We start from the raw sequence: 23910 nt of genomic DNA, 5'->3' as shown, positions 1-23910 counted from the left end.
CGAATATATATATATATATATATATATATATATATATATATATATATATATATATATAATTATATATATTATATATATAAATATAAATATTGTTTTAACAGACCAGATGTCTCACACTGAGCTAGGGTGACGCGAGAAACATTCACCATTATTCACTCCAACACCGTCTTACTAGAGACCGCCGATACTGCGGTTCAGATGCCCATTTAACTGCAAATATCCCTACCTTCTTTTCAGAAAGAAGGCACTGTACTTTTTTCTCCCAGAACTGTAATCCTGCTTACTAGTTTTTGTTAATCCCTTCACAAAAAAATGTTACCTTGCTCACTCTCCAACAGCTCGTCAAGTCCAAAAGTCATTTGTCTCCTCTCCTATCTAACACGCTCACAGACGCCTACTGGATGTCCAAGTACCTTGCTCACAGAACCTCCTTTACCCCCCATCAACATTTCCGAGGGCGACCTCTACCCCACCAATCTTCATCTATATATTTATACACCCTCCCAGCCACCCTATTTCTCTCCATCTTCTCGAAATGTCCAAATCACCTCAACCTCAACAACGAGTTCTCTGCATAATATTTACACCACACTTTTCCCTCATACACAACATGTCCACTGTTTCCACCCTACTCCTTGTTTCAACGTTCACAACTCAAGCTTCACTCCAATGTAAGATTTACTACCACAATATTCTCATAAATTACCCTCTATGCCTCCAAGGATAACACTCTCTCTGTCTTCAGACGCTTTAATGCACCACCCACCTTTTTAACTTTATCATTTCTGTGGGTCCCTTCTTATTTCATGTACCTATCCACCGAGTTCTCTCCGAAGTGCGTGAACACATTCACTACTTCCATACTTCCTCCTTCCAGAGTGATCCAATATTTCCTTGCCGTACTCGTTTGTTATCCCTTATCGTCTTGCTTTCTTTACAAACCCACTCAAATTTGTCAGCTAATCTCCGCAACTACTCTTCAGAATCTCCCAAAAGCAAAAAGCATCTATGACATGAGCTGTATAGCCCTTGTGGCTTAGCGCTTCTTTTTGATTATAATAATAATAATAATAATCTATGGCAACCATTTTGCATTAGATTTTGCATATTTTAATCTCAATATGCTAAACAACCATCGTGACTGCAGGAATCTGTCTGAGAAGTACTGTCTAAAAAGTACTTTACTGGAAGGTAATCTTCGTGTCTCCTGCGTACCCTCTTATTCTATTTCTCCTATGTCAGCTGTACTTGTAAATTCACGATTAAATCATGCTGATTATCTCCTCTCTCTTGTCGTGTCCTTAACATGTTGACAGAAAAGTTTTCCCTAACCACCTCCATCATCTTAGCTCTGCATGTTTCCGATCTTCCATTTAAATCTCAGTTCTCCCAACCAGTTTCTTTATGGCTGAAACCAACCATAATTCATTTTAAGTGTCCACCATTTGTTTCATATATTCTAAGTCATAATATAAAGTAAATAATGATATATAAGTGGGATGAATTTGTCACTACGTCTTTGTTTAGAAATTATGCTTACAAGACTACCGCTCTGCCTGACATCAAGACTTCTGTGAATGAGTTCTATTAGTTGTCGATTAAACTATAACGAGAATAAGACACAATATGCAGTTTCTAGGGGACTTTATCAGTACACACACACACACACACACACACACACACACACACACACACACACACACACACACACACACACACACATAATTCAGCATGTTTTGTAATGAGAGACAGCCAAGTGGAATCAACGGAGCAGCTATACACGCAGGCATTCGGCTTAGCAAAAGGCTCACCACTGAACGCAGTCATAGCCATTCTGCTCATCGAACATCTTAAACCATGTAACGCGGTTAAGATTGATGATATCCTGATTTTCGCTCAGAGACGCTTGAATCTCCTGTACCTAGAACCTTCAGTCAGATATATCACTGAAGAAGTAATATGGACAAATGTTTTTGTGGATTTCAAGGTATATCACAATCCCACAAGCTAAAATGGTCTGCTACACTACCTATCACTTCAATACGTTGGATTATTATTGGAGCTTTCTTAAAGCCTAATAGGATATCTTCCTCACCCATATTTCTCTATGTATAATACGATTACATTAATAAAACCTTTATTGAACTGCGGAAAGACTTCATCAGCAGCTGAAGGAGAAGAGCTAAGAAAATAGTCCACAATTCCAGGCAAGAAAAGAACCCTTGCAAATATATAATTCTACCAGTCAACAATACAAGCAATAACCTACCCAAATCCTTAGCTAAGATCAACGTCAAGATTATCAACATACTACCCAGCATCATAAAGATTTTTTTTTAAAAAGAAGTCCATAACAAAAACACTAGCTGCTACATGAAATCATGCGGAGCCTGTGATACATTTTACGTAGGTGAAACCACCATGGACCTGAATACAAGGATCGGAATAACCAGCGAGAGAAATGACAATTACAATGCCACACTATTCACCTCGACAAGGAAAACCATCTGTTGAATTTTCTCATTGCCAAATTAATTGTCAAGGAAGCAGGCAGAAGTTGTAGGCTCTGCTTGGAATCAGCTCTGATTACTACATATAACACCATTACACAAAGGTCAGGTTCATCGTTAATTTCGGAAAGATTAAACCATTCCCCCGGCTGGGATTGAACCCGCGGTCATAGTCTCAAAACTCCAGCCCGTCGCGTTAGCCACTAGACCAGCTAGCCACAATAAGATTCATCCAACTAGGTATATTTCTACACCATAGGAAAGTTAGCACAGGCACCTCTGTGACCACAAATGCAAGTTTTTACAGACGAATCTCCAGCTAGCGTGGCCGTGACGAACTCTAGCTCAAGTCCCTTCACTGCCGTCAACATGACTCAAGAAATCGTAATGACACGATTGCAAATAAACCATACCCCCGGCCGGGATTGAACCCGCGGTCACAGAGGTCACAGAGGTGCCTGTGCTAACTTTCCTATGGTGTAGAAATATACCTAGTTGGATGAATCTTATTGTGGCTAGCTGGTCTAGTGGCTAACGCGACGGGCTGGAGTTTTGAGACTATGACCGCGGGTTCAATCCCGGCCGGGGGTATGGTTTATTTGCAATCGTGTCATTACGATTTCTTGAGTCAAGTTCGGAAAGATTGACCAAACTTATCTTCACCAGACATATTGCATACTGTGTTTTATTCTCATACTTGTCGATATTTCACCATTGATATCACATTATAAGAATACCTGTAAAAGAAAATTATTAGTTGTTGAATATTTAATAATTAATTTGGGAGATATGAATAAGTTAGAATTGATTTTATTTACACAGGAGAAACTGTTTCCATTTTTAATTTAAAATAAATCACTCTTAAATATTAATAATGCTTTTACCTAATTTAATTAATATTTTTAAGTGACCTACAATCAAGACACTGTATAGCCCTTGTGGTTTAGCGCTTCTTTTTTATTATAATAATCTTAACAAGACAAGCGTAGCGTAAAGATACGTTTCGCAACTTTACCTCCAAAATTTGGTTACTATTGCTAAGAGAAACCCCCCTCAAGGAAGGTTCCTTGATGTTGGTGAGGGGCTCTTGATTTAGGGAATTGGATCTGTGCTCCAGTTCCCCGAATTAAACCTGAATGCCTTCCACATCCCCCCCCCAGGCACTGTATAATCCTCTGGGTTTAGCGCTTCCCCCTTGATTATAATAATAATGCTAAGAGAAACCAAATTCTGACATTTTTAAGGTCCGGATCTATCATAGGGTTGACACGTAAATAAGAAGATAAGTGGCTGCAGCATCTCAAGTGTAATGTTACATTAAGAGTTAGTACAAGATGTCAACCTCGTCACACACAATCTCTTCACTCTAATGAACTCGGTTTTAACTAGCCAATATGGCATTTATTTACTTTATACTTTTCTTGAAATAAAGACGGGAACAAGGTCGTGAAGGTATGTGGTAAGAATACTTTTGGTCGTATGAAGAAACGGTATGTTAAAACAGCATCAAAGGGAGGTTCCTTGATGTTGGTGAGGGGCTCTTGATCTAGGGAACTGGATCTTTGCTCCAGTTAGCTTGCATTAAGCTTGAACGCATTGAGCCCCCTACCCCTACTGGCGCTGTATATTCCATACGGGTTTAGCGCTCCTCCACGAAAATTTAGAACAAAGTCCATGAAAGTACTGGTCACGATAATACTGTTTCACGACAGTACTGGGTCAAGGCAGATCTGGACCACGACAGTACTGGGTAACAGTACTGGGCCACGACAGTACTGGGCAACAGTACTGGGCCACGACAGTACTGGGCAACAGTACTGGGCCACGACAGTACTGGGCAACAGTACTGGGCCACGACAGTACTGGGCAACAGTACTGGGCCACGACAGTACTGGGCAACAGTACTGGGCCACGACAGTACTGGGCAACAGTACTGGGCCACGACAGTACTGGGCAACAGTACTGGGCCACGACAGTACTGGGCAACAGTACTGGGCCACGACAGTACTGGGCAACAGTACTGGGCCACGACAGTACTGGGCAACAGTACTGGGCCACGACAGTACTGGGCAACAGTACTGGGCCACGACAGTACTGGGCAACAGTACTGGGCCACGACAGTACTGGGCAACAGTACTGGGCCACGACAGTACTGGGCAACAGTACTGGGCCACGACAGTACTGGGCAACAGTACTGGGCCACGACAGTACTGGGCAACAGTACTGGGCCACGACAGTACTGGGCAACAGTACTGGGCCACGACAGTACTGGGCAACAGTACTGGGCCACGACAGTACTGGGCAACAGTACTGGGCCACGACAGTACTGGGCAACAGTACTGGGCCACGACAGTACTGGGCAACAGTACTGGGCCACGACAGTACTGGGCAACAGTACTGGGCCACGACAGTACTGGGCAACAGTACTGGGCCACGACAGTACTGGGCAACAGTACTGGGCCACGACAGTACTGGGCAACAGTACTGGGCCACGACAGTACTGGGCAACAGTACTGGGCCACGACAGTACTGGGCAACAGTACTGGGCCACGACAGTACTGGGCAACAGTACTGGGCCACGACAGTACTGGGCAACAGTACTGGGCCACGACAGTACTGGGCAACAGTACTGGGCCACGACAGTACTGGGCAACAGTACTGGGCCACGACAGTACTGGGCAACAGTACTGGGCCACGACAGTACTGGGCAACAGTACTGGGCCACGACAGTACTGGGCAACAGTACTGGGCCACGACAGTACTGGGCAACAGTACTGGGCCACGACAGTACTGGGCAACAGTACTGGGCCACGACAGTACTGGGCAACAGTACTGGGCCACGACAGTACTGGGCAACAGTACTGGGCCACGACAGTACTGGGCAACAGTACTGGGCCACGACAGTACTGGGCAACAGTACTGGGCCACGACAGTACTGGGCAACAGTACTGGGCCACGACAGTACTGGGCAACAGTACTGGGCCACGACAGTACTGGGCAACAGTACTGGGCCACGACAGTACTGGGCAACAGTACTGGGCCACGACAGTACTGGGCAACAGTACTGGGCCACGACAGTACTGGGCAACAGTACTGGGCCACGACAGTACTGGGCAACAGTACTGGGCCACGACAGTACTGGGCAACAGTACTGGGCCACGACAGTACTGGGCAACAGTACTGGGCCACGACAGTACTGGGCAACAGTACTGGGCCACGACAGTACTGGGCAACAGTACTGGGCCACGACAGTACTGGGCAACAGTACTGGGCCACGACAGTACTGGGCAACAGTACTGGGCCACGACAGTACTGGGCAACAGTACTGGGCCACGACAGTACTGGGCAACAGTACTGGGCCACGACAGTACTGGGCAACAGTACTGGGCCACGACAGTACTGGGCAACAGTACTGGGCCACGACAGTACTGGGCAACAGTGCTGGGCCACGACAGTGCTGGGCAACAGTGCTGGGCCACGACAGTACTGGGCAACAGTGCTGGGCCACGACAGTGCTGGGCAACAGTGCTGGGCCACGACAGTGCTGGGCAACAGTGCTGGGCCACGACAGTGCTGGGCAACAGTGCTGGGCCGCGACAGTGCTGGGCAACAGTGCTGGGCCGCGACAGTGCTGGGCAACAGTGCTGGGCCGCGACAGTGCTGGGCAACAGTGCTGGGCCGCGACAGTACTGGGTCGCGACAGTGCTGGGTCGCGACAGTGCTGGGTCGCGACAGTGCTGGGTCGCGACAGTGCTGGGTCGCGACAGTGCTGGGTCGCGACAGTACTGGGCAACAGTACTGGGCCACGACAGTACTGGGCAACAGTGCTGGGCCACGACAGTACTGGGCAACAGTGCTGGGCCACGACAGTGCTGGGCAACAGTGCTGGGCCACGACAGTGCTGGGCAACAGTGCTGGGCCACGACAGTGCTGGGCAACAGTGCTGGGCCGCGACAGTGCTGGGCAACAGTGCTGGGTCGCGACAGTGCTGGGCAACAGTGCTGGGTCGCGACAGTGCTGGGCAACAGTGCTGGGCCGCGACAGTGCTGGGCAACAGTGCTGGGTCGCGACAGTGCTGGGCAACAGTGCTGGGCCACGACAGTGCTGGGCAACAGTGCTGGGTCGCGACAGTACTGGGCAACAGTGCTGGGCCACGACAGTGCTGGGCAACAGTGCTGGGCAACAGTGCTGGGCCACGACAGTGCTGGGCCACGACAGTGCTGGGCCACGACAGTGCTGGGCAACAGTGCTGGGCCGCGACAGTGCTGGGTCGCGACAGTGCTGGGCAACAGTGCTGGGCCGCGACAGTGCTGGGTCGCGACAGTGCTGGGTCGCGACAGTGCTGGGTCGCGACAGTGCTGGGTCGCGACAGTGCTGGGTCGCGACAGTGCTGGGTCGCGACAGTGCTGGGTCGCGACAGTGCTGGGTCGCGACAGTGCTGGGTCGCGACAGTGCTGGGTCGCGACAGTGCTGGGTCGCGACAGTGCTGGGCAACAGTGCTGGGTCGCGACAGTGCTGGGCAACAGTGCTGGGCCACGACAGTGCTGGGCAACAGTGCTGGGCCACGACAGTGCTGGGCAACAGTGCTGGGCCACGACAGTGCTGGGCAACAGTGCTGGGCCGCGACAGTGCTGGGCAACAGTGCTGGGCCGCGACAGTGCTGGGCAACAGTGCTGGGCCGCGACAGTGCTGGGCAACAGTGCTGGGCCGCGACAGTGCTGGGTCGCGACAGTGCTGGGTCGCGACAGTGCTGGGTCGCGACAGTGCTGGGTCGCGACAGTACTGGGCAACAGTACTGGGCCACGACAGTACTGGGCAACAGTGCTGGGCCACGACAGTACTGGGCAACAGTGCTGGGCCACGACAGTGCTGGGCAACAGTGCTGGGCCACGACAGTGCTGGGCAACAGTGCTGGGCCACGACAGTGCTGGGCAACAGTGCTGGGCCGCGACAGTGCTGGGCAACAGTGCTGGGTCGCGACAGTGCTGGGCAACAGTGCTGGGTCGCGACAGTGCTGGGCAACAGTGCTGGGTCGCGACAGTGCTGGGCAACAGTGCTGGGCCACGACAGTGCTGGGCCACGACAGTGCTGGGCAACAGTGCTGGGTCGCGACAGTACTGGGCAACAGTGCTGGGCCACGACAGTGCTGGGCAACAGTGCTGGGCCACGACAGTGCTGGGCAACAGTGCTGGGCCACGACAGTGCTGGGCCACGACAGTGCTGGGCCACGACAGTGCTGGGCAACAGTGCTGGGCCGCGACAGTGCTGGGTCGCGACAGTGCTGGGCAACAGTGCTGGGCCGCGACAGTACTGGGTCGCGACAGTGCTGGGTCGCGACAGTGCTGGGTCGCGACAGTGCTGGGTCGCGACAGTGCTGGGTCGCGACAGTGCTGGGTCGCGACAGTGCTGGGTCGCGACAGTGCTGGGTCGCGACAGTGCTGGGTCGCGACAGTGCTGGGTCGCGACAGTGCTGGGTCGCGACAGTGCTGGGCAACAGTGCTGGGTCGCGACAGTGCTGGGCAACAGTGCTGGGCCACGACAGTGCTGGGCAACAGTGCTGGGCCACGACAGTGCTGGGCAACAGTGCTGGGCCACGACAGTGCTGGGCAACAGTGCTGGGCCACGACAGTGCTGGGCCACGACAGTGCTGGGCCACGACAGTGCTGGGCAACAGTGCTGGGCCGCGACAGTGCTGGGCAACAGTGCTGGGTCGCGACAGTGCTGGGCAACAGTGCTGGGTCGCGACAGTGCTGGGTCGCGACAGTGCTGGGTCGCGACAGTGCTGGGTCGCGAGAATCTTTTCCCTGGGTCGCTGGTCCATCAATCCAACTTAGCATGTATATTAAAAAAATTTATTTTCATTTATTGTACATAAACAAAATGAATCTCCCTAAATTAATACATTATGACTTGACTCTAGCGAGTCAAACGCACTAATATCATCTGCCTATTCTTTTTTAATTCCACGGCAGACTATTTTTTAACTAAAAACTGGAGTACGGTGGTTAATGGATGTGATATTATTACACCGATTTGTGACGAAAATATGCTGCACTGCTCCATTATATTGTATCTCATGTCCTCAGAATCAAGATTCCATGATGTTGCAGTGTCTGACAAGTTGTGCAAGAATGGTATATAATACCGACAAGATGAAATTAATTTAATCTTGTCGGTATTATATACCATTCTTGCACATATTGTATCTCCTCGAGTTATACCTGGAGGGTGTTCCGGAGGTTGTCAGTGCCTCCACGGCCAGGTCCTCAGTGCCTCCACGGCCAGGTCCTCAGTGTCTCATATCCAACTAATTCAAAACGCCTCCAAATATACCTCTCAGAAAATGGTGAAGTACCAGTAGAGTACATCTGCATTTAGTGTTGGGTAAATTGGTGTTTTATGAGACAGTAACGTGTTAAACAACCAATATATGAGCATTTTTAGATATTTTATACATAGGTTGCACTCCTTTGATTAGCAATATTATATGAGCGCAATATATAAAATAAGTGTAATATTTTTGTGTGTGACTGTGCCCGGTGGGGTCTGACAAAGACCCATTGTTACCTCCGTAATCATGCGCTTTTTGCACTGCAGCTCACAGGGGGAGCTGAGGTTTGACAATATACTGGCCGGTCAGGGAGCACAAAAAACATTTGTTCAATATTGGTTGGCTTTTGTGCGTGACTGTATCTCCAGGTTTCCTATAGGAGGACTTTATAAAGCTCACGGCTGAGCTTAGCTTTGAGCGTTACGTTGTCAGGGATAAGTCGGGTAGTAAAGGTTCGTTATTGTTAAGTGTCTTTGTTTTACTTCGTGTCATCTTATTTGATGTTCATAATATAAGGTATATGTCAATAGCACTTTGAAATCTGGCTGCGAGAAGTCTTTTTTGCTTAGTACAGAGGGGACGGAGGATCGAGCATTCACGATTCGTAGCGATTTATGACCTACACTGGTTTTCGTCGCATTTCCGTTAATAATAATAATAATAATATAATAATAATACTATTATTATTATTATTATTTTAACAAATACGTAATAAAAATATTGGCTTCTCATCTCTTCACTTGACCTATTTTATTACGTTACACAGTTTTTCTTTTACTTTCGACTTGAATTTGGTTCAGGACGGACCTAAGCGCAGACTTCTCAAAATTGTGGATAAAGTTGTAAGCTGCTAAGGTAGCCGTTGAGCAAAGTTGAGACAGGATAACGGCTATTAACTTCAATAAACAGTAGCAACCTTAATCCTGTTGAATTATATGGTGATAATTTCATAAGCTAATTAATGAAAAGACAGAAACAAATGTAAAAAAAAAAAAAATAAAACTAACAGAAGCAAGACAAAAATAAAATTACATAATGACCAATAACATTAAAAGTAATAAATTTTCTGACATATTCAAGACAATTGATTCTGGTAGTGAGCAAACACTGTGGAAATCATTACCAACCTACTGTTACAATGTGAAACAGAAGCCTCTTTGAAAGATTTGTTTTGCTTTTGGAGAATGCTAGTCTTACCTGTTCATGAACCCGTTCGATAGTCAGCAACTTACTTACCTTTCTTTCTTGAACAAAGATATTTATGTCAAAAAAAAAAAAATCCTTGAGGCTTAGCCTAAAACTACGACGTGGAGGAGAAGACTTCATGAAACACTGAGAGTTAGGAGAAAGAGAACAGAGGGTCCGCTAACACTCACCTTATCATCGTGGTACCAGAAGATGAAGGCTGGTGGTTCTGGGCTGTACTTGACACTGCAGGTGAGAGATAAGCGGCTTCCTGTGTTGATGTAAACATCAGGGCCTCCCACAATCACTGTCTCCGGCTCTGAAGGAAACAGACTGAGGTAAACCGCTGGTAGTTGCATGCTCAGTTATACACGCACTCTCATTCATTAACTTATACATCCATTTACATATGCAAAGCTTCAATTTACGTACTTAGAACACTCGCACATACTCAACCCCATTTTAAACTGACATAACACACACTTATAAACAAAAACACACAAATGCCCACTGCAATAAACACTCTCGACGGTAGATATACAGCACATACACTTATAAATAAACGCGCACACCCAATGAGACACGCTTATTAAAAACACATTCCTATGATAAACACACACACACACACACACACACACACACACAGGTGTGACAAGGTGACAGCAGTAAGACAAACGAGAGGGGGATGGGTAGATTGCATTTTCTTGAACTGTAAGAAGGCGTTTGACACAGTTCCACACAAGAGATTAGTGAACACCTGTAGGACCAGGCAGGTATAACAGGGAAGGCACTGCAGTGAATCAGAGAATACCTGACGGGAAGGCATCAACGAGTCATAGTACTTGACGAAGTGTCAGGCTGGGCGCCTTGGACGAGCGGGGTTCTACAGGGGTCGGTGTAGGACCGGTGTTTCTGGTATACGTGAATGACATGACGGAAGGAACAGACTCAGAAGTGTCCGTTTGCAAACGATGTGAAGTTAATGAGAAGTCAATCGCAGAACGTCAAGGCAGGACTACAAAGTGATCTGGACAGGCTGCAGGCCTGGTCCAGCAACTGGCTGGAAAGTCATAAAGATCGGGGAAGGGCAAAGAAAACCGCAGACAAAGTACAGTCTAGGAGGCAAAAGACTACAAACCTCACTCAAGAAAAAGGATCTTGGGGTGAGAATAATGCCGAGCACATCTCCTGAGGCGCACATCAACCAAATAACTGCTGCAGCATAGGGGCGCCTAACAAACCTAAGAATAGCATTCCGAAGTCTCACTAAGGAATCGTTCAGGACTCTGTACACCGTGTATGTCAGGCCCATACAGAAGTTTGCAGCACCAGTTTGGAACCCACACCTGGCCAAGCACGTCAGGAAATTAGAGAGAATGCAATGGTTTGCAACAAGACTAGTATCGGAGCTAAGGGGCACGTTCTACAAGGAGAGTTTAAGGAAAATCGACCTGAAGGCACTGGAGAACGTGTGGAACATGATAACGACAAATAGAATACCGAGAGGAATCGACAAGGTGGACAGACAGGATGTTCCAGAGATGGGACACAACAACAAGGAGTCACAGATGGAAGCTGAAGACTCAGATGAGTCAAAGGGATGTTAGGAAGCATTTCGTCAGTCAGTTATCAGGAAGTGGAATAGTCTGGAAAGTGACGTAGTAGAGGCAGGATCCATACATAGACTTAAGAGAAGGTATGATAAAGCTCACGGAGCCACCAGTGAGGAGGCGGGGCCAAGAACTATAGTTTGACCCCTACAACCACAATTAGGCGAGTACAATTAGTTGAGTGTACACACACAAACACACACTGCTACTAACATCATCTTTAAGGTATGGCTGTGTTATGCGAGTATAGTTAGATACTTTGGTTCCAAGCAAGAAGTCCAGCTTAGTCCAGTGTGATTATATAGAAGTGAAAAGGTTCAGTGAGAATCGACAGACGAGAAAAGCTTTAGTGTCGTTGTCAGAAAACATGAAGTTCAGTATGAATAACAAGACAGGACTGAAAGTCCAAAATATACAGATCATTTCTTCTCCATATTTAATTTTCCGTCATGTGAAACTTAGTTTATAACACCTATGTCATAACAAATGTTGAAAAGTCACACACACTGGTCTGGGAACCTGCATAAACAAAGGTACTCAGAGTTCTTGAAGAACCCACGAGATTCGTAAAGATTATCACAGATGGCAACAGATGTTGATAGCTCATTAGAGGTCCCTGATAGCTCATTAGAGGTCCCTGATAGGTCAGTAGAGGTCCCTGATAGGTCAGTAGAGGTCCCTGATAGGTCAGTAGAGGTCCCTGATAGGTCAGTAGAGGTCCCTGATAGGTCAGTAGAGGTCCTTGATAGCTCAGTAGAGGTCCCTGATAGCTCAGTAGAGGTCCCTGATAGCTCAGTAGCGCATTCGACCCTCCAAGAAATGACCCGGAATTAATTCTGTTTATTGTGTGATATTAACCTGCTGCTAATCACCAAATAGTTAATAAATAACTAGCATTTCGTCTACCATTGTTGATCGCATCTTGGGAAGGAAATACAAAGTAACATATTAATATTAATTTACGACTGAAAGTAATCAAGTTAGTTGACATAACTGTGCACTCAAGATAATTACGTAATATTGTCAACCTGTCTCAGAAAGTGCTATTCCGATCAACAATTAACATTTCCAGTCTATAGAGTGCCTTGGTAAAAGGGAAGTGAATCTTTATACATTTAAGCTGCTACGCTCTTGCATGTTGCTTTTCATTTTGCATTCCGTTAGCAAGACAACAGAGAATAATTTATGTAGCAGCCGTCTGGTGAAGAGGAGAGAGAGGTATGTTGTGATGCTGGGTAGCAAAGCTGTCACTGTAATGGTCTTTTGTTGTTCCAGTTCTCTGGGTGAGCGGTGTTGAATGGGAATTCGATATATTGACATGTTTTCCTGAATCCTTGTGTTTAAGGGGTCCTGAAGGGATAAGGGCAAACTCCAGTAATTTTTCATTCTGTCTCGCGATTTGAATTTGTTGCGTCAACAAATGCAAAAATGCTCTTCTCTATTTGTTGAGTTTAGCACTTATTCCCCCTCAAGGGAGGTTCCTTGACGCTGGTGAGGGGCTCTTAATCTAGGGAATTGGATCTGTGCTCAGGTTCCTTGAATTGAGCCTGAATGCTATCTCCGCCCCCCCCATATAAGCTGTATAATCCTATGGGTTTAGCGCTCCCCCATGATAATAATAATTATCATTTTTGATAATTCACTATGTATCGGCGAAAATAGCAACGCTAGTAACATGCTCCACCAGCTAGTGTTTATCCAAGCAATTCAGGAACTCTTCCCATTACATATATGGTCAAATTCACAATTTCACGAAGTCAATCCTTGAAAGGCAGAACAAGAGGATCAGACTTTTATTTCCAGAAATTAAATTCTCTGAGCTTCATAAGTTATTATAAATATTTAAATAATGATGTAACAACGATGACTGGGTACAAATTCGGATTTTTCTGGAAGACTATAGCGCTGTATAGCCCTTGTGGCTTAGCGCTTCTTTTTGATTATAATAATAATAATCTGGAAGACTATTAAGACAATAGAATTATCATGGGGGAGCGCTAAACGGGTAGGGATTATACAGCGCCTGTGGGTGGGGGGGGGAGGGGAAGAGGATGGTGTGTGATGAATAATGTGAGACGAGTGATGTCATGAACAGTTGTAAGACGAGTGATGTTATAAGCAGTGTTGAATATCAAAATGGTATACAATACCGACAGGTTGTTAGGTAAGACACATAGGCAACAGTTAGGCAACTTTATTCCGAAACGTCTCGCCTACACAGTAGGCTTCTTCAGTCGAATACAGAAAGTAGGCAGGAACAGTAGAGATGCGAAGACGATGTAATCAGTCCATCACCTACTTTCTGTATTCTACCGAAGAAGCCTACTGTGCAGGCGAAACGTTCCGGAATAAAGTTGCCTAAAGGTTGCCCATGTGTCTTACCTACCAACCTGTCGGTATGGTATACAATTTTAATGTTCATCTTGTCAGACACTGCAACACATGGCATCTTGGTACAGAAAACACCTTGGACAACCTTTTCAAGTGAGAATTGTTGGATCTGAGAGGGACATGACCTCTCAGTGGCTACATTCTCACTACTACTACTACTACTACTATGCACCTCTCCTTCCGATAGTATTTAAGTCTCCGCACTGTCGCTTGATCTTCAGATAGTTCCAGACTATGGAACTGAACTTCTCCAGGCTGAGGGACTGACAACCTCAAATCTACGACTTCAAGGGTGATGGACTGATTACATCGTCTTCACATCTCTACTGTTCCTGCCTACTTTCTGTATTCGACTGAAGAAGCCTACTGTGTAGGCGAAACGTTTCGGAATAAAGTTGACTAACTGTTGCCTATGTGTCTTACCTATAAGCAGTGTTGCAAGACGAGTGGTGTCATAAGCAGTGTTGCAAGACGAGTGGTGTCATAAGCAGTGTTGCAAGACGAGTGGTGTCATAAGCAGTGTTGCAAGACGAGTGGTGTCATAAGCAGTGTTGCAAGACGAGTGGTGTCATAAGCAGTGTTGCAAGACGAGTGGTGTCATAAGCAGTGTTGCAAGACGAGTGGTGTCATAAGCAGTGTTGCAAGACGAGTGGTGTCATAAGCAGTGTTGCAAGACGAGTGGTGTCATAAGCAGTGTTGCAAGACGAGTGGTGTCATAAGCAGTGTTGCAAGACGAGTGGTGTCATAAGCAGTGTTGCAAGACGAGTGGTGTCATAAGCAGTGTTGCAAGACGAGTGGTGTCATAAGCAGTGTTGCAAGACGAGTGGTGTCATAAGCAGTGTTGCAAGACGAGTGGTGTCATCAGCAGTGTTGCAAGACGAGTGGTGTCATCAGCAGTGTTGCAAGACGAGTGGTGTCATCAGCAGTGTTGCAAGACGAGTGGTGTCATCAGCAGTGTTGCAAGACGAGGGGTGTCATCAGCAGTGTTGCAAGACGAGGGGTGTCATCAGCAGTGTTGCAAGACGAGGGGTGTCATCAGCAGTGTTGCAAGACTAGTGGTGTCATCAGTGTTGCAAGACTAGTGTCATCAGCAGTGTTGCAAGACTAGTGTCATCAGCAGTGTTGCAAGACGAGGGGTGTCATAAGCAGTGTTGCAAGACGAGGGGTGTCATAAGCAGTGTTGCAAGACGAGGGGTGTCATAAGCAGTGTTGCAAGACGAGGGGTGTCATAAGCAGTGTTGCAAGACGAGGGGTGTCATAAGCAGTGTTGCAAGACGAGGGGTGTCATAAGCAGTGTTTTTAGTAAACACAAGTACAGGTGAAACTAACACCAATAGATAAGTGAAGTTCATCTCGTTGTACCAGTTGAAGTGGGACATCAACTCACTGAGACAAGTGTCTTCCATATTCAAAAATTATATTAAATACCGACAATTTGATGAGTAAGACACATGCTCAACAGTTATGTTTTTAGTTGACAGGTTTCAACTACGCTGTAGGGTCGTAGGCTATCGTACCTACAAGATGAGAATTAGGCACACTGACAAGATCTGGGTATATTTATTGTAGACATTTCGCCATCCATGGGCTTTATCAACACATTCAAGAACATAAATGGAAGACAATAGAACTACATACAAAGGATGAGGTAATCGGTCCCTCTGAGCTCCTGAGTGTTAGACTGACCACCTGAGACTATTTCTCCAAGGTTGACGGGGTAATTACATCATCTTTACCTCGCCCCATCCCTGCTGCCTACAATATATTCTCTGTATTGGGCTAATGAAGCCTACCGCCTAGGCGAAACGTTGCAATAATAAAGATACCCAACTATTGCCCATATATCTTATGAAATAAATTTTCACTCCCAGATGTTTTTTTAAAAACATTGCCTGGTCAGTCTCGTGTGCTGAATTTCACTACATGGTTAGCTAATGTTGAAAAATGGGAGGAATACGTCAAGGAATTTTGTATGTGATCTAAGGAACTGAAGCTACCAGTCCTCCTTCCATGGATCGAACTTGCTTATCTCCCATTCACCAGTATAGTAATTAAAGAAATAATAATAATTAAATGCCGTTTACGTATTGACAAAGCTCCTGGAGAGTGAAACGTTGCCACAGTGTCACATTAGTGTCCAGTTACCTAACATTTTGTTGGTAATTCTACCATAATTGCTAAATGCGTTTCGGTCGCTGGCCGAACAGACACAGCATCCCCACACTGCATAATCCCAACAACTTATACCACAATACTTACAATTAAATATTAGTGCTAGAGAACTGAAGTGAATCTGAAGATGCATTTAAACATTATCACATGGACCCTAATATTGCAATGTCTTTGTAAAAAAATATGTATTAATATACACGCAGCCCAAAACTAATTCAAACCTTCCATTAAAATCAAAATAATAAAATCCATCATTATTAAGAAAAAGACCACTTTGAAGCAGCATTAGCTTAGCTTAGCTTAGGTTAGCTTAGCTTAGGTAAGGTAAGGTTTCTCAGGAAACAGGACAAGTGTTTCCTGAAGCGGATCTTAGTCATATGATGACCTGCCTCTGAAGCTTTTGGTCGTTTGACCGAGGCCTTCCACTGGCTTACCGGTCCACCCCTTTAAAAAAAGTATAGTTATGACTATAACCTTTTAATCAAACGAGGCACGCAAAAATTATTGCATGAAAACCAATTTATCATGTCTCAGTTACTTCAATTAAAAAAAAAAAGAGACTGGGACGGGCCCCTTGCCAAAATCGGTAATTTTTTTCTAGGTACGACAGATCAATCTCAAAGGTTTAAGTTCATAATTAAAAGAAAATAGAAAAGTAAGAAAATAATTAAGTATTTTAGTAAGTAATTAAACAGGTAAGTTTATTTATTCCTTAGATTGATAACATTCATATTTGTGACAAAGATCTTGAGGGCACACATAGTATTGGGGCATGAAAAATACATTATGTAGAATAAAATCTAAGATAAACCAATGAATTTAAACACTGACGTATTTCTTACGAGAAGAGACACTCTCCAGTTAGGTAAGGTTCGTCAGGAAACAAGACAAATGTTTCCTGACGCGGGTCTTAGTCAGATGATGACCCGCCTTTGGAGCTTTGGTCATTTGACCGAGGCCTTCAGCTGGCTTACCGGTCCACCCCTTTAAAAATTATGATATAATTTATTTTTATTATCATCACACTGGCCGATTCCCACCAAGGCAGGGTGGCCCGAAAAAAGAAAAACTTTCACCATCATTCACTCCATCACTGTCTTGCCAGAAGGGTGTTTTACACTACAGTTTTTAAACTGCAACATTAACACCCCTCCTTCAGAGTGCAGGCACTGTACTTCCCATCTCCAGGACTCAAGTCCGGCCTGCCGGTTTCCCTGAACCCCTTCATAAATGTTACTTTGCTCACACTCCAACAGCACGTAAAGTATTAAAAACCATTTGTCTCCATTCACTCCTATCAAACACGCTCACGCATGCCTGCTGGAAGTCCAAGCCCCTCGCACACAAAACCTCCTTTACCCCCTCCCTCCAACCTTTCCTAGGCCGACCCCTACCCCGCCTTCCTTCCACTACAGACTGATACACTCTTGAAGTCATTCTGTTTCGCTCCATTCTCTCTACATGTCCGAACCCCCTCAACAACCCTTCCTCAGCCCTCTGGACAACAGTTTTGGTAATCCCGCACTTTCTCCTAACTTCCAAACTACGAATTCTCTGCATTATATTCACACCACACATTGCCATCAGACATGACATCTCCACTGCCTCCAGCCTTCTCCTCGCTGCAACATTCATCACCCACGCTTCACACCCATATAAGAGAGTTGGTAAAACTATACTCTCATACATTCCCCTCTTTGCCTCCAAGGACAAAGTTCTTTGTCTCCACAGACTTTTAAGTGCACCACTCACTCTTTTTCCCTCATCAATTCTATGATTCACCTCATCTTTCATAGACCCATCCGCTGACACGTCCACTCCCAAATATCTGAATACGTTCACCTCCTCCATACTCTCTCCCTCCAATCTGATACTCAATCTTTCGTCACCTAATCTTTTTGTTATCCTCATAACCTTACCCTTTCCTGTATTCACCTTTAATTTTCTTCTTTTGCACACCCTATCAAATTCATCCACCAATCTCTGCAACTTCTCTTCAGAATCTCCCAAGAGCACAGTGTCATCAGCAAAGAGCAGCTGTGACAACTCTCACTTTGTGTGTGATTCTTTATCTTTTAACTCCACGCCTCTTGTCAAGACTTTCGCATTTACTTCTCTTACAACCCCATCTATAAATATATTAAACAACCACGGTGACATCACACATCCTTGTCTAAGGCCTACTTTTACTGGGAAATAATTTCCCTCTTTCCTACATACTCTAACTTGAGCCTCACTATGCTCGTAAAAACTCTTCACTGCTTTCAGTAACCTACCTCCTACACCATACACTTGCAACATCTGCCACATTGCCCCCCTATCCACCCTGTCATACGCCTTTTCCAAATCCATAAATGCCACAAAGACCTCTTTAGCCTTATCTAAATACTGTTCACTTATATGTTTCACTGTAAACACCTGGTCCACACACCCCCTACCTTTCCTAAAGCCTCCTTGTTCATCTGCTATCCTATTCTCCGTCTTACTCTTAATTCTTTCAATTATAACTCTATCATACACTTTACCAGGTATACTCAACAGACTTATCCCCCTATAATTTTTGCACTCTTTTATCCCCTTTGCCTTTATACAAAGGAACTATGCATGCTCTCTGCCAATCCCTAGGTACCTTACCCTCTTCCATACATTTATTAAATAATTGCACCAACCACTCCAAAACTATATCCCCACCTGCTTTTAACATTTCTATCTTTATCCCATCAATCCCGGCTGCCTTACCCCCTTTCATTTTACCTACTGCCTCACGAACTTCCCCCACACTCACAACTGGCTCTTCCTCACTCCTACAAGATGTTATTCCTCCTTGCCCTATACACGAAATCACAGCTTCCCTATCTTCATCAACATTTAACAATTCCTCAGAATATTCCCTCCATCTTCCCAATGCCTCTAACTCTCCATTTAATAACTCTCCTCTCCTATTTTTAACTGACAAATCCATTTGTTCTCTAGGCTTTCTTAACTTGTTAATCTCACTCCAAAACTTTTTCTTATTTTCAACAAAATTTGTTGATAACATCTCACCCACTCTCTCATTTGCTCTCTTTTTACATTGCTTCACCACTCTCTTAACCTCTCTTTTTCTCCATATACTCTTCCCTCCTTGCATCACTTTTACTTTGTAAAAACTTCTCATATGCTAACTTTTTCTCCCTTACTACTCTCTTTACATCATCATTCCACCAATCGCTCCTCTTCCCTCCTGCACCCACTTTCCTGTAACCACAAACTTCTCCTGAACACTCTAACATTACATTTTTAAACCTACCCCATACCTCTTCGACCCCATTGCCTATGCTCTCATTAGCCCATCTATCCTCCAATAGCTGTTTATATCTTACCCTAACTGCCTTTTCTTTTAGTTTATAAACCTTCACCTCTCTCTTCCCTGATGCTTCTATTCTCCTTGTATCCCATCTACCTTTTACTCTGTGTAGCTACAACTAGAAAGTGATCTGATATATATGTGGCCCCTCTATAAACATGTACATCCTGAAGTCTACTCAACAGTCTTTTATCTACCAATACATAATCCAACAAACTACTGTCATTTCGCCCTACATCATATCTTGTATACTTATTTATCCTCTTTTTCTTAAAATATGTATTACCTATAACTAAACCCCTTTCTATACAAAGTTCAATCAAAGGGCTCCCATTATCATTTACACCTGGCACCCCAAACTTACCTACCACACCCTCTCTAAAAGTTTCTCCTACTATAGCATTCAGGTCCCCTACCACAATTACTCTCTCACTTGGTTCAAAGGCTCCTATACATTCACTTAACATCTCCCAAAATCTCTCTCTCTCCTCTGCATTCCTCTCTTCCTTAGATATAATTATCTAATAAATACGCTCTCCAGTTATTTCTCGGCAAATAATTTGCTTAATAAAATTAACACATTAAAACTTGTATTGTCTAAAATCACGTTATAGCTTACTTTGAGGAAAAACACATCAGTACTACCAGAAGATGCATTCTCCAGTTCGTGAATGGAATTTACCAAAATCTGCAGCTACACAGCTTGTCGTAAAAAGATGGGGTTATACTTTGATAATTATTAATTACACGTCAGACCAGCTCACAAGGATCCCAATGGAAATAAGTCACTTTGTCCGATTTTTTGGGGTTATCCTATGTAATTTACAATTACATTACTCTGTATGATAATTTGTGTAATTGTAATGGCGTACATCTGTACATAAATAAACTTGCACTTCGATCCCACCCGTCGCAGATCTAAAGTATGTGAACACTTCCCTACGACAGGGGTGTAACTTACAAGGGTGGGCGATGGCTGAACATTCTGGGAAAACTGTCTAGAAGACTCCAACTCGGCTGCTTAGACCCACTATATAAGCCCACAAACATACCCGTGCAATATAGATTTGCGCGAATCCTAACACCTGAGGTATAATATCGGTTTACGTGTAGCGAAGCCGGACGGAGCTATACTTTGTCACGAAGCTTTTCAAATGTCTGTTCCACCCGAATACCTTTAATGGGTCACTAATACTCTCACCGGTAGCTCAAGAGTCGTGCATTTATACGGGATTTATCGTAAGATTCCTTCTCGCACGATGAGACTCATTCCCGTAGCCCGATCTCTAGTGCACTCACCTCACACATTAAGGTCCAGAGTTCGAATCCCCGGTACGGCTGGATAACATTAGGACGAAGTGTTTCCATAAGACACCTGCTGTCCATGTTCACTCATCAGTATAAAATGGGTACCTGAGAGTTAGTCGACTGGTGTGGGTCGCATCCTGGGACAAAATTGACCTAATCTGCCGAAATGCTCTGCATAACAAGCGGCTTTTTATGTATAGTAGTATGTTATTGATGTCAGCTAGGTCTGTATACCTTGTACATGTACTTGTAGAAATAGATATGGTTTTATTATTATTATTATTATTATTATTATTATTAGAGACTGAGCGTTCTGGACTCCCACAGGGTATGGCACCGATGGTGTCTAGTAGGCCTATGGAGAACGACAGTGTCGCTACTTACATTTCTAGCCTAACTGACCTGTGTAAACTCTGTAAGCTACAATCTTAGACTCGGTTCTAACTTACGACTAATTAGCCTTACAACGAAGGTTTATGGTGGAGACGTGGCATCTATTCACTCCGTTAGCAATACCAACCTCCTCCTCCTTAATAGGAAATACTTACGCTGTAATTCTGAAGCCGAACAGAAGAGGCTTAGCAAAGTTATTGCATGAAACCAATTTCGTGAATGGTCTATATAAAACTGATGCTAGGGCATCTGAACTTGCAAATTATTTCATGAACCTCTTCCTGGTTACAGCTCACCAGGATTGTAAATTTGAAGCTGATCTTACAAAGATATTCTTAAATTAAAATAAGTCTTGGAGAACGTTGATCTTAGACAAAAACACAGTACTTAAAAACATATCACTGGTTTATGTTAGGCTCTTTAAACAAGTGAAAATTAAAAAGGCCCAGAAAACGTGAGTTTTCAGTATGCCTCAGTTTTCATTTTTGAAGTTATTTTCTGTTTAAAACTTCTTATAATACTGTAAGATGAAACGACTAATTATAAGGTTTTTAAAAAGTCCCCCCTCAAGGAAGGTTCCTTGATGTTGGTGAGGGGCTCTTGATTTAGGGAATTGGATCTGTGCTCCAGTTCCCCAAATTAAGCCTGAATGCCTTCCGTATCCCCCCCCAGGCGCTGTATAATCCTCCGGGTTTAGCGCTTTCCCTTTGATTATAATAATTTAAAAAGTCCAGTTCTATATTTTTCTACTAAATTGACAAATTTATACAGATACACTCTAAAATTAATACAAAGGTTCCTTCAATAAAGATATAAGAATATTTAAAGTTTGAAACCAACCTGAAAAATCATTGTCTAGTTATTACATGAAAACCATTTTGCTTAATAAATTGGGTAAATCAGTATTTTCCCATCTAAAAGTGTAAGTGAGGCATTCTTACAATAAGACCCGTCAACAGCATAAGTTTGAAGCTTATCCGATAAATATTTCTCCAGTAAATTATCTGAAACCAACGATTCTAAACATTTTAATAGTCCATAAAATTTATAATTTTCACTTAGTCTGAATTTACAGGATGTCATCATTTTTATCGAATAATATTTTGAAGTCGATCAAAAGAGACATCTAGAAATTAGACACACACATGCAACACCTGTGTATCTTTTTATAATTAACACGTTTCATCAACCATTAGCTTAATTGAATACAGAGTGAATTTGAAGGTGTTTGATAATTAACACAGTGAAATAATGAGGTAAACAGTCCCTGAGCTTTGTACAACTATACACAGAAGACGGAGGAAGGTGAAGTAATAATCTGTCCAAATTTGGAAGCCGGTGTTAGTAAGTAAAAATACCTAGGTGTTACACATGTTTAATTTATCAACTTGTCGGTATTGTATAAGAATATTGGAAAAGAGGCATTCTTCAGTTATTCATCTAAAATCAATGTTTATTTTTCCAACACACTGGGTGTCCCAGAAAAAGAGGGAAAACATTCACCGTTATTCAATTCTTGTTCTGTCAGCATCCCACTGACACAGCACCTCGAATGGCACTCTTGAGATACAACATCTTACACAAACGAAAGATTCGGTTCAAGATAAAGTATACTTAAAAATTGCATTTTTTAAGGTAAACTCTTACGGCCTGAAGGTGATCTGAAGGTTCTTGTTCGTGTGACTTACAATTAACAATCACGTATATATGTTTTACAATGTTGTATTCTCTGTAAAGTCATCGTTTATTATATCACTAATATTTGGAAAGTCTGGTCATGGACGGGTCCAGCCAGAGGTTGTAAGGACCCTGCGATTTCCTGCAAATAAGCTAAATCATGTCTTGGTTCATTTATCTAGGTGAGGAGCCCCGTGACTCCTTCCACTTACTCTCTCTGTGATTGCCTTAGTTCCGTCCTGCTCACACCCAACAGCCCGCATCACTGTCCGGGGTACCAGTCTTTGAAGAAGAAAAAAGGGTGGCATCTCAGGTTTTTAAAAATAGGATAACCAAAGAAAGGCAAGTACTATGGTTTATTTCTATTTAAATTCTTCCCTGGGATGCAGTCCACAACTGTATAATAATTGTAAGTAATAATAAGCATATTTTTATATTCACTAAAAAGTATGTAACCTGTAACAGTCAACTAACGCCAAAGTACTTTGTTTTCCGTCAGGTGAACAGGAGCAACAGGTGTAAAGGAGACTTTACCGAAAGTTTTGGTCGGCTGCAATCCTTACATTTTTTGTCTCGAGATGCTTTTATTTGGCCTCTCATTCACGCTTCAATCCTAACTGAAGTTACTTCTCCGCTGTCATCATTATTTGCTCTTGTCTTTGATAAGGTGAAGTAAATACAGTTAACTAGGCTAAAATATGATTAATGAGGAATGCATGAAATAGTTAAGAAATTAACGAAATACAGTTAACTAGGTTATATTATAATACATGAAGACTGGAGGAAACACAGATAATTTAGATAAATTATGATACATTATAATGGGAAGCTGCAACTAAACCTTGAATGTATATGAGAGCAGGTCAAGAAAAAACATTAGAAATTATCAGTAAAAAAAAAAAAAAAAAAAAAAAAATTAGAATACCGTGACTGGAACAATACACAAATAACCCGCACATAGAAGAAAGGAGCTTACGACTTGGACCA

General features: G+C 43.9%; 1 protein-coding gene across 1 annotated transcript in view; it reads right to left on the bottom strand.

Moving 5' to 3' along the window:
- Positions 1-23910, bottom strand: part of LOC128699483 (neuronal growth regulator 1-like) — an 824012-nt gene that overhangs the window by 98049 nt on the left and 702053 nt on the right. The window contains exon 5 of the mRNA XM_070098276.1: positions 10218-10345. Coding sequence (XP_069954377.1) covers positions 10218-10345 — 128 coding nt within the window. The remainder of the gene's footprint in view (positions 1-10217; positions 10346-23910) is intronic.

The sequence above is a fragment of the Cherax quadricarinatus genome, chromosome 61 (assembly GCF_038502225.1).
Source record: "Cherax quadricarinatus isolate ZL_2023a chromosome 61, ASM3850222v1, whole genome shotgun sequence".
NCBI lineage: Eukaryota > Metazoa > Arthropoda > Malacostraca > Decapoda > Parastacidae > Cherax > Cherax quadricarinatus.
This window is presented reverse-complemented; position numbering and strand designations above follow the sequence as displayed.